The following is a 12479-nucleotide window of genomic DNA, read 5'->3' as shown; positions in this document are numbered from 1 at the left end:
AAAGAGATCAAAAATCCATTTGGGAGGCCATAAGATTGCATTGGGAGCATTAAGGAGTCAATAACAACACTCCTCAACTCATTTGCAAAAGGTAAGTGTTGATTTTTTTTTTGCATGTTAGTGTAGTATTCATTTTTTGTTAAATCTTTTTAGTTTTACTAAATTGCAAAGTAGGCTTTGCTATTTTGTTTATTAAATTGAAACTTTGAGGTTTTACTTGAATTTTCTTATTGCAACAGCCTTAAATTTCATTTTCCACAATAAGTAAAAAAGATGAATGTTGGAAATATACCGAAGACTTTCCTAGAAGAACAATCAAACAAAATATATGTTTAGCAAAGATATAAATTCTGGTGACATTTAGAGATTCAAATACCACATTGCTGCTATACTCAGACATGATATTAAAATTTGCACTCAACAAAATACTGAGGCAAAACGCACTTGTTTAGTGGCATTAGAAAAAGATGAACAAGAGAGATTAAATAAGAAAAGGCAACTTGAAGGGTTAAGGGCTATTGGCATATGTGGGTTGTGTTGGAGAGGGCTCTTCCAGGCCTCTTTTTTGTCCTAGTGCTAGTGCTAGTGCTAGTCGTTCTTATACTAAGATTGAGTCCAACCTATTGCAGCCTAGAGCGCAAAAGAACATGTTGGATAGTTGCTTTGTGCCCCACACTACTCCTGGCTCACTACCCACACTTGAGGGCATGGGTTTGAACAACGAGATTCATGATGATGTCAGGAAAGAAATTTGCAAACTTTGGTATTTTTGCAACATTGCATTTATTGCAGCCGAGTAACTGATTGTTTTTCATTTGTTTCTTTTAAAGTTAAAGTAGAATTTTCATTATATCTACTTGTTTAATGATTCATTGATTAATCATAGATTCACTTTACAAGTTTACATGATGATTTATCATCTAAATTTCTAATCATGATCTATTTGCGACAGGGCTCCTTATTGGCAAAACATGATAGATGCGGTTGCTATTTGTGGTCCAGGATTTAAAGCCCCAACTGAGGTTGAGTTGAGTGAATATCTCTTAGATGAAATGGTAGAGGATATGAAGATTGAGCTTGAGGACCACCAAAAAGAGTGGACCGACAAGCGTTGCACCATCATGACTAATGGTTGGACGGATAGGAGGAATAGAACACTCCTAAACTTTCTTATTTCCTATGGAGGTGATTGATCATTCTACTTTCCTACATGCATTGTTGTGAATCATAATTGAATAATTTAAATTTTGATTTGTTGATTGCTAATTTATTGATGGTCCATGATAATTCATTGTTTTGTAGAATAAACCATGTTCCTCAAATCCATTGATGTTTCTGCTCATACAAAAAACATCACATACTTATGTGAGGTTATTGAGATAGTCATAGCAAAGGTGGAGGAACAAAATGTGGTGCAAGTGGTGACAGATAATGCAGCAAGTCATGTTGCTACAGGTAAACTTTTAACTTTTCAAGTTTGAAAACATATTTATTTGAATTTTGAACTTTTTCTAATTTTAAGTTTCCTAAATTGTTTAAATTTAGAATTAATTTAAAATTGTTGTAGGCAAACATTTGATGGAGAGGCACCCCACCATATTTTGGTCTCCTTGTGTGGCACATTGCCTTGACCTCATATTGGAGGAAATTGGCAAGCTTGAGTGAGTCAAATCATGTGTAGAAAGGGCCAAAAATATAGGCAAGTTTATCTACAATCATGCATTCGTCCTTAGCACAATGAGGGACTACACAAGAAGCAGGGAATTAGTTTGTCCAAGCATCACGAGATTTGCCTCGAATTTCATCACACTGTAGTCCTTGTTTTCATCAAGGGCAAAATTGAGGAGCATGTTTGTTGGGCAGAAGTGGACTACATCTTCCTATGCTACGACCACGACAGGGATAGATGTGGTGAATTGCATCTTTGATGAGGATGGTTTTGGAAACCTGCTAAAGAAATCATTGAGGTAAATTTCTTACAATTTAACATAGTATTTAATATTTATTATTTAATTGTTTAATGATTTAGTTTTACTTTTAGTTTTATATTTAAGTTTTGACTCAAATGTTTTTTTTTTACATTATATGCAGGTCACTGAGCCCCTCGTATCTCTCCTACAAACTACTGACGGGAAAAACCCTCTATGGGCTACATATATGAGGTCATGGATAGGGTCAAGGAGGTCATCAGAGCCCAGTATGCAGAAGTGCAGGAGAAGTATGCCCTTATTTGGGAGATCATTGATAGGAGATGGCAGAATCAGCTCCACCAACCCATCTATGCAGCAGCTTATTATCTGAAAACAGCATTACGTTTCTGTCCTAACTTCAAGGCGGATGAGGAGGTTCTCACCGATCTATAAATAGTGATCTAAAGGTTGTGTAGTGATGAGGATAGCGCAGCTACAACCATTGAGCTAGACAAATTCAATAATAAAGAAGGGCCAATTTTCTCTAGCAGGTTAGCCATAGATGCTCGGACAACAATACAGCCACGTAAAAATAATATATTCTTGAATCTTACGTTTATGAGTTATAAGTTGTGTATTTTAATTTTTGATCTTGTAATTTTAAAGTTGTAAATGAGACTAATTGTTTTTGTTTTCCCTTATTTCAGATAAATGGTGACAAATGTTTGGGCCCACAACCCCGAAACTTTAGAAAATTGTCATTTGTATTTTGAGTAAGCCAAGTAGCGTTTTTGGATGTGAGCGTAGTTGGTCCATGTTTGAGCATATCCATTCGAAGAGGAGAAATAGGTTGTCTATGCAGAGGTTGAATGATCTTGTCCTTATTCATTACAACCTCCATCTTAAGATCAGACAGATTTTGGGCGCTAACTCTAATGAGCCCAAATTTTTACAAATTGGAGCCTCCATTTGTGAAACCTCTAAGGTTTTAACTTAGGGTCCGTTTGGTTCCTGGAAGATGACAGGAATTGGCTTTTTCAAAATCCGGATTTGAAAATTTTTCTATTTGTTTCAAAATTGGCAAAATGGAATTAGCATACCGGACTTCTAATTTTGCCTCTAAACCAGGTTTTCCAACTTCCTAATAGCAAGTAGGAATTGAAAATCAAAACCTGGTTATGTTTTTTTAAGTAGTGTAAAAAGAATAGATTGGACTACTTTTTGAAATTTGCCTTCAACTCCAAGCTTATGCATAACAATGTGTCTTCACACACGTCTTCCAAATGAATCAAACGGTTCAAGTAAAATCCCAAAAATCGGAATGACGATTTGCAAAACCTTGATTTGGCTAAACCAAGGTTTGTAGAAATCTCGATTTTTTAAATTCTACTAACCAAACGGACCCTTAGTGATTAATAGTGTACTTTAGGTGTTTGTGTATAATGCAACACTAATGATAGTGATCACTATTATCAAAGACTTGTTTTCTTCAGCAAAATAATATGTGAACAGGGACAAGCTCACTTTGACTCATTGAGAAATCCCCAAGATTGGTTAAGTTTCATGGAAGCCAAGATTTCAGGGCTTGATAACATGCAAAGAGAACAAGATCCCTTAGAAAGGGTTGTGTATGTAGAGGCATAAGTAAAAGACAAGACTGAACAAGGACATCTAGCAATGCAGATGATAGTGTTAGGCATCATGAAGCACAAGTGGACATGCATTTCTCAATACAAGTATAGATAAAAGATGAGGGGAGCGGACAAAGAACATACTTATGCATATATTGATTGTTCATTGTTTCTAGTAAACATATATCCTATATGATAGTTGCATAAATACAAGGCTATGGTAATCTACAGGCATTGCATAAAAAAACATATGGTATAACTGTATCATAAAACATATGCCTATACAATGGCACATTTGCTCGTACACATAAAATATGAGTTTTTCAGAAATAGTAAAAGAATTTGTAAAATAATGATCTTTGAACATTTGGGTTCCTCTGAATCATGTCATACTAATGCATTATTATTCTATGAAAGAAGAAGTCAAAAAGATGACCCTAAACTTCCAAATCAGGAACACTCGATGTTGTGCGGTGATGTCTTTGACAATGATATCAGTGCATGGAGAATACAGGTGCATGAGTCTAAAGCGTAGTATAACAAACAAATTTGCTTCATATTAGTTGAGTGTTTCTATGTGAGCCTTCAAACATCTTCTTCATCCACGAAAATGGAGTGCAGGATAAGAGTGGTGCTAGTCCCATATCCAGGATTGTGTGAACGCATTTGCAGAGAGCCAAAGGAACTATATGGCGTGGAATGAGAATATTGGCAAAGTGCGTATGAAGCATATTGATCCACAAACAAGTCAATGCATCTGTCAAATTAAGGAAATTGTATCGCTACAGTCTGTAATCTTTAAGGACTAGAGATGAAAAGACACAGGCAAATACACACCTTTCTATTATGAATAAAAACACACGGCATAACAACTGAAAAATTATCAGAAGGCCACTGTGAGTTGGAAGTCTTGGGAGGACCCTGAAGGAAGCGCAAAATCACACCGGTGCTACTCATCAATTGGTCACAAGACAACGGCCTTTATTCTCAATTTGCAAAGGATTTTGGAGAGGGTGTTTTACATTTCAAAATCATCATTTTGATCATCGCTTAAGAGGCTTTATCGGTTACTTTCATTTCTATGCATGTGATTTCATCGACACGATGAAGATTTAACATGGATGGCACCATCTAGGTGTGAGGATTGGGTCTCCACAGATGGTTGAAAGGAAAAAATCAAGCATACAAGAGAGCACTTCATATACTGGAGAAAACGATGGTCATTAGCGATAGTACAAGTAGGACAAACATTCACAGACTTCATATGCAATCAAAAAAATCATTGAAATAAACTGAGACTGGTGATACTTGATACTATATGCTTGAGCGATGACAATTATATTATCGAGAGTTTGGAAGATATAGAGCAAATTAAAGCTTATCATTCAAAATGATGAGGTCCATCAAAAGAAGTAATTTTAATAAAAATTAATTAATGAAATCTAGTGATAAGGTGTTATTATATAAAAGGTGCAATCACTAAAGGTTTATTTAACAAAAAAATTGTTGTTTAGAAGAAAAGTCCCATCCTTTCATTTATGAAAGGACGCCTTATTTCTATTTCCAATATATAAATATGTAAAACTATTCAACAATAAAACATATTCGACGTTCACAAGTCCAAAGAAGAAGCATTTTATATTTATTTGTATGGAGGAGGAATAAGGGCTTAAATATGACTTGTAATATAAATTCATTTATTTTATTTTAATAATAAAATAAAATGTCTTTTGTTTATTTCTAAATGGCATGGAGATCTATACTGCAGTGGATTCATCCTTTATAATTATTTTGAAAAAAATTTGTAAGCGATTTTAATGTCGGATAAGTGGACATGGTCATTTAGCATTTTAAATTTGATCATCATAGATATAGTGAAATGTATAATTGTTTCCGTACATCTGTGTCTAGATTGTCTCCATACCAGAGGAGTTAAACTTCATTCTGGGCTAATTTAAGATTGCATAATATTTGGTGTGTTGCATCTTGATTGTTAAATTGTTGACAGTTCAAGTGTAGTACGTGAAAATTTTCACTGAAGTTGACTCTATTGCCCGAATGAGCAAAGGCACTAGTCTTTTTATTGAAGTCAGAAAATCTATAACTTACTTCCTACAAGCATCAAATTCATTATCGACAAACCTTATACAAAACATTCAAATACTCAGCATTCAGTTTCATTTTCATCAAGTTTAAGGACCTTGCTAGCCGAAGAACTCCAAAGCTTAAATTCGCTTTGGAAAAGCTCTGAACCAAGTGATCAAGTTCGAGAAGAAGGTCTACCTGCCTAGGTGTAGCGGAGCCTAAAGTGCAAGGAAATCCAAGTGATTCTTGTTCGTTGGCCAGAATTGATTGCGGAATCCTACTGGAGAAGTGGCAGGCTCTTGGATTTCCAATCTACGATTTTGGGAACCAATAGACTCCTCTCTGATCTAGAATCAGAGTGCCTCACTAAGGTTGTGGATCCAATCTTCACTGAGGCAGACCATGAGTAGGTTGACCAGGTAGATAGAGAGGTTGAGGTTGTGGCCATGGCAGAAGAGGCAGCTAGAGCACGTTCAAGCACTGGTAGACGCACACACATACGCATAGACACAGCCCTAGTGATGTTGTTCGTGAGCCCATCTTACATGCAGGGGCTATGGCTCAGTAGTCCTCTAGGACCTACCTTAGACACCTTTGTAGAAGGCAGACAAGATACTCAGAAGCTGAGGCCGAGACTATAGCCGAGCTTGAGGATGATAATGAGGCTTGAGCTGGAGCCTTGTTTTTTCATTTTGTTTATAGAGATTGATAGACATACGTTTCATGGATCTTCATCTTACATACATTTATGATTTGATGTCTTATGGATCTTCATCTTACATAAATTCTATGATTTGACTCATTATGATCCTACGATTTTTATTTACTTCAAATACAATTTACATTTTACGTGAAATGTAGTTACGTATGTGAAGTATTTGATGATGTTATAGTGTATTCTATACTCAATAAAAGGTGCATGAAATAAGTTTTAAATTGTTAAAATCTCTAAATTTCAAGGGTTTTTTGAATTTGCCGATGCGTGGCCGATTCAATTCCAATTCATGGTCGATTCACAATTCAATTCGGGTTTGCCGATTCTGATCCAATTCCAATTCTCGTTACTTTGATGAAGACAAATGTTTTTCAAAGGCGACAAATTGGATTTGTATTTGAAGCCAACAGATGTATATATCAAATACCAATGACGTTGGACATAGAATAAAATTCAAGGGATCAATTAGAGAAATCCCCGTCAGCAAACCTATAAAAGACAGCAATGGAATTCACTATGTAACACACATGGCAAAGCAACAAAATGCCTTTGCAGCTTATGCATTGGATTTCTCTCAAATTAAATAATGTCATCAAGCATTTAAAGACATCATTAAAATTTGAGAAAATTTTCAGCATAGAAATTTGCATCTGGACAGACGTCGTTCGTCTCTGGAGAAAGTTTTGTGCGCAGGATATAGCCTGCTAAGGATGCTAGATGCCGTATGCGGAGCAGAAGGAATTTATAAATGATTCAAGAGGTAAAACAGCAGTATGTAGGAATAATAATATTGAACATCAAATCGATATTAATTGCAATTTTCTAAAAGCATATGGTCAAAGATACATAATTGATATTGAATATAATTAAGAAGAGGCGTGATTTATTTTTTGAAAAGAAGAGACCCTTAAAACTGAAAAGTCATATTCCCTTATTATTAAAATATAAATAAGGAGATATATCATTTGAAAACATGAGCAGCAAAATAAAAAAGAAGATAGCAGATCAAAGGGAAAAGGAATAGATGTTATGCAGTTTTTAGTAGCTATGATATTGTATTAAAACACAGATTTACTGTACTTATTTCCGAAATTAATGCAAGAGCCCTGTTTCTCTTATTAATCTTGAAAATTAAAGTTCAAAGTATTTTTCAGATTTATCCCCTATGATAATTAATTTTAAAATTAATCACTACTAACGGTGAAGAAGTTGATTTCAATACAAATCTTTGACTAACCGAATTTGCATATGAAATGTTGTCTATGTGAATTTTGTCTGATTGGTTTTCCCAAAGAAATTAAATTCAATTAGACTGAGAGATGTGTTGCCTATTGAAGCTTCAATCTATAAAGTTGTGGATGGTATGAGCACTGTCTCTCAGGGTTGTATATAGGGGTCTAGAGAATGTTTGACTCTATTTGCCCAAAGTTGGATAAGGGACTGGTCTGCAGATTATTTTGTGAAAGTGGGTTGATGTCTGAGGAGGTCTTGAAGTTGAAAATTTTGTCATATCCATAACTCATAAACACTATTCCTTTCGTTTAAATAATATTCATTCACAAATAAAATATCAAAGCATTCATATAACTTTAATCAAGTTTAAGGATTTTTGCCAACTTAAAAACTCAAAAGATTTAAATTCGCTACAGAAAAGCTTTGAACCAAGTCATAAGGGTCTGAGGAAGGTTTACCCGCCTAGGTTTAGGGAAGCCTAAAGTGCAGGGGAATTGAGTCGGAAGATCATTCCCCTTCGTTGGCCAAAACTGATTAAGTAATCCTATTTGAGAATTGGCAAAGCTCTTGGATTTCCAATTACTGATTTTGGGAACAAACACACCATTTGATTGGTCACATCAGTTGCAGTTTCTCCAGAGTGATAACAACTAATAGATTAATTATATGGTACCTTAATGATTGGTTTATCTCAGAGTAGTGTCTATTAGTTAAGTATCTTGTTGATGAGAAATCATTCCGGTCTCTTGATTCTAAACATTGGACACTGCTGATTCTAAACATTGATTCTATATTTTTCTGAATAGAAATGGTTAGTGGCAGTAAAGTAAGCATCAATGATAAAAGTGACTCACCAATGGTCAGCCTTCACATTGATCATCTTTACTTTGAGAGTAACTGCACTAAAATTGGATTTGCAGATTCATTGGTTTTTGAAGATGACTCTGTATAGCAGTCAAAAAATCATTGCATTTGACAAGTGACAACATTTGAGACTGTCACTGATATTCATGGTTACATAGTATTGAGGAATGCAATCATTTGAGTGGTTGACTGATGGCAATGCCAGTGGCTGAGTCATCATATTTTGGCAATCAATACTTTTTCAGCCAAAGAAGCAGTTTCTTTCAGTGTCCATGTGTGCTGTCATGGGCCAAAAGCTTTTGGCAATAGCACTCTTACTAATCCATAGAATTTACTAGTGTAGGGATGTGCACAACATCCTCCTCTTTTTTTTAACTCAATTGATATGTACCTCAGTTATCTAGCTTATTTCTCTCTTTGTAAAATGGCAGTGAGATGAATTAATTGCGAAGATTCGTCATTGGTAGCTTGATTTGAAACTTTTGATTACAGGGAGAATTTGTCATTTTTACATATCTCACAGCTATTTCTAAGTATACACTGACTTTGGAAGAAGGGAGGCTTGTTTCATATATGCTTAAATATCTCGTTTGGACTATATTTCCTACCCTATGTATTATTATTATCTCCTGATTACTCAGTAAGCTTGCTGATTAAACAAAGGGGTGGTCATGTGGTGGCTTAAAGGTTGTTAGACCACCTCATATGTTATCTGTAATTTTGGAAAATGAATGCTTGTAGCTGTTTCTTGGTTTGATAATTATTGCAATGGCTTTTCATTCCTATGTTTCATGTTCTTTCTTTATTTGATCTTGTATTGTGTTATATTAATTTCAACCTTCGAAGGCGATTCATTTTCAAATTTACCAAGTCAGCAATCTCTGTATTGTAATAGACATATTATAACACAGGTGTATAAGACCTATGAGGCCAAAAACGTGGCAGCTACAATATTTATGAATAGATATATATGAAATAATGTATGTAGGAATGGGGCATATATATATACCTGCCACTGATTAGAGCTTCCGTGAGCCAGCTGTCAAATGCTTCAGCCCAAGGTGCAGGCCGAATAGGATTACGAAAGTCCAGAGCTCTGAGATTGTGAGTGGCACTGCCTGATCCAATAACCAAAACACCCTCTGATTTCAAGGGTGCCAAGGCCTGCCCCATCCTGTAATGGTGCTCACCATTTTGCCTTGATTGCACAGATAGCTGACAAACAGGTATGTCAGCTTTGGGATACATTAAAAAGAGGGGTACCCAGGCACCATGGTCTAGTCCTCTACTTGAGTCCTCTTTGACAGTCTTGAATCCGGAATTAATCAGCAAATCCTTCACTCGTTTTGCCAGATCAGGAGCTCCAGGAGCATTGTACTGAAGCTGCCAGGCAAAAAAGAAATAAGTTCCATGAACACAGAGATGAAATATTTTCATTATGTATCCGTACAATATCCATATATAGAATAGAACTCATGCCGAGAATATTTCTCACATTGTAATCAATGACCAAAATCTCTGCAATTATTGTACAGGCCCTCTACAATCTTCAAATTTAACTCAATGAAAGAAAACTAACAACATATATTTGGATAGAGATGGAGATGGAGATGGAGAAATATATAAAGTGTCATGAATCAATGCGGTTACCTCTGAAGTCATATGATAACAAATACCAACAAATAAATTGTAAATCAATCAAGAGAATTTGACACCGCTTTCCATAATTTACAACAAAATACGCACATGCATGAAAACGGCATCAAAGGAGACAAGTTTGCATCCTAACCACAAATTAATTAAGATAATGTAAACCACATTGGAATCAATACATCTTCATCCTTTTAAATTAAATATTAATTAAGATAACGTAAACCACATTGGAATCAATACATCTTCATCCTTTTGAATTAAATAAATATATACGATTTCTTCATTGCTAGACAAATGGCATATCTCATATAGATTAGTACAATACCAAATAGAAAAGCATGAATCACTGCAATGGAACAATAAATTGAAATAAACTATATATTCAATTAAAAAGAGTTAAATGCGAAAAAACAGCTTTTCTAAAAATATTCATTGAAGATCTATCTATTCAAAAAGATGGTTCTGCAATCCACAAATTAATACAGGAATATTTTATAAACTCGGCTGCCAATGAAACTGCCTTCCCCTGTTCTTTCCCATCTTTGATGCACTCAAATTAACTATATCAGAAAATGAATTCAGACCATACAGACCAATATAATCAATGACTCGATCGTGGAATTTTATGGATCCCCTGCTCTGAAAGTATATGCAATCATGAACACGTAGAAGATAAGCAACACCATATAATGCTCTGTCTCTGTCAGTCCACCCGCTCTTAAAATGCCCTACCTCGCAAAAAACGGAGCTTAACAATTATGTAACATAACCAGCTCATCCAATGAAGAACACAAGGCATGTCAACTGAAATTACCATACATGTTCCAAATTAAGTATTCACAGCACGCATTCCACGTACGGAATATGTGCTATCATTGCGTTATAGCACCCGATCCCATTAAATTTCTGCAGCAATTGTGCTTGGACCAGAGAAGTGCATATGTTCATGGTGTCGGCAATGTTATACCTAACCGATTATCCAATTTAGAGAGTTTGATAATCGGTTGCCTTGATAAAGGCGTGATAGTGTTTCAGCCCTGATTGTAGGCACCCCAAAAACTAAGAGGAGAAAACTATTATAAAAGCAAATACTGATTACGGAAAACATTAACTAGATTGAAAAATCCATAACAGGGGACCTAGAATATACAATCAGATCAGAAAACTAGATCTAGGGCACTGGCCAACCGATGAACACAACTTGCAAAATATTGGGTCTTACGACTGCAGAAATAAAAGGAAATGAAATGGATCCCAAAAGTATTTGAATTATGCCTATTTGATCAAAACTAAACTTTCACAATAAATTAAAAAATGATTGCGACTTCAAATAACCCGCATCAATATCAAAATTATCCAGATTCTCAAACAAATAGATTCACTTCCCAAAAGAAATTAAATACCTTTCATGGTTGTTAAATTCCAAACGCTCCAACAAAACCCAAGCCATGTGTTGAACCTACATTTGGAATAACATGACATACCTTATACATTTCATCAGGGAAGCCATAGAAATCATAAATGGTGCTGTTTCTGGGAACAATGTTGACAGAGGGCAAAGAAGTATCCCAATGAGCAGAAATCACCAATATGGCCTTAGGCTTGTGTGGTAGTTCTTTCTCCCAATTCAGCAAAAAATGCCTTGCGGGAACATCCTCAATGGCCAAAGTGGGTGCGCCATGGGAAATGAAGTACGTGTCCATCATGGCCTTTTGCATTTGTTGTTTCCTTCCAAAGTGGAGCAGGGCTGAACAAAACAGGAGAATCCAGATGAATGGATTAATCAGAATTCTGCAACAAAGTAATAAAATCTTATTAACTGCAGAGGGAGAGCGGGATTTGACCATACTTGGGGGTCTATTCAATAGTTTGAATGTCAAGACACGTCCAACTGACATGAATTTGATGCCGTACACAGATTTGGTGCGGGAGCAGCTGGATTGCCATAGATTTAAGGAAGATTTTATATTATTGAATTTACCTATCTTGATTGACAAAAATTCTGGGAGAGCTGTTTACTATTGTTTATTTGCTTACAGCATATCAATTTCGGAGGCTTTAGTGGCAAGACAGCGTTGAATTCATATTGTCTACGCAGCACCGTGGCTGCAGATTTGACTGTATTAATAAACTGAAATTCGTGTTATATTTTGAATTTCGTTTTATTAGTTCCCGTCTCCGGCAGGATACTTATGCATTCGTTCAATGCGAATAATTCAATCAATTATGTGATCAACGATTTTTTAACATAAAAAAAATATATCTTATGTTTAGACCTTTATGTTCGTTAAAAAAAAATATTTATCCATAATAGTTCTATTGGTTAAGAGGAAAAATAGTAAGGGTAAAAATTATTTTTATTACAAATAAATTCATAATTTTGTGGAG

At 35.3% G+C, this 12479-nt stretch overlaps 1 protein-coding gene across 2 annotated transcripts in view; it reads right to left on the bottom strand.

Moving 5' to 3' along the window:
• LOC149568832 (extradiol ring-cleavage dioxygenase-like) overlaps positions 1-12255 on the bottom strand; it is a 77640-nt gene extending 65385 nt beyond the window's left edge. The window contains exons 1-3 of one of the 2 annotated variants that reach the window (XM_089821711.1): positions 11941-12255; positions 11576-11838; positions 9448-9821 (exon numbers count right to left, since the gene is read on the bottom strand). In XM_089821711.1, coding sequence (XP_089677837.1) covers positions 9448-9821; positions 11576-11838; positions 11941-11989 — 686 coding nt within the window. In that variant the 5' untranslated portion in view covers positions 11990-12255. Of the gene's footprint in view, positions 1-9447; positions 9822-11575 lie in introns of both variants that reach the window. The other variant, XM_089821709.1, reaches the window with a different exon arrangement.
• Positions 12256-12479: the final 224 nt, after the last annotated feature.

This window comes from Cupressus sempervirens, chromosome 3 (assembly GCF_028749045.1).
Source record: "Cupressus sempervirens isolate cs-2001-9-10 chromosome 3, ASM2874904v1, whole genome shotgun sequence".
Taxonomy (NCBI): domain Eukaryota; kingdom Viridiplantae; phylum Streptophyta; class Pinopsida; order Cupressales; family Cupressaceae; genus Cupressus; species Cupressus sempervirens.
This window is presented reverse-complemented; position numbering and strand designations above follow the sequence as displayed.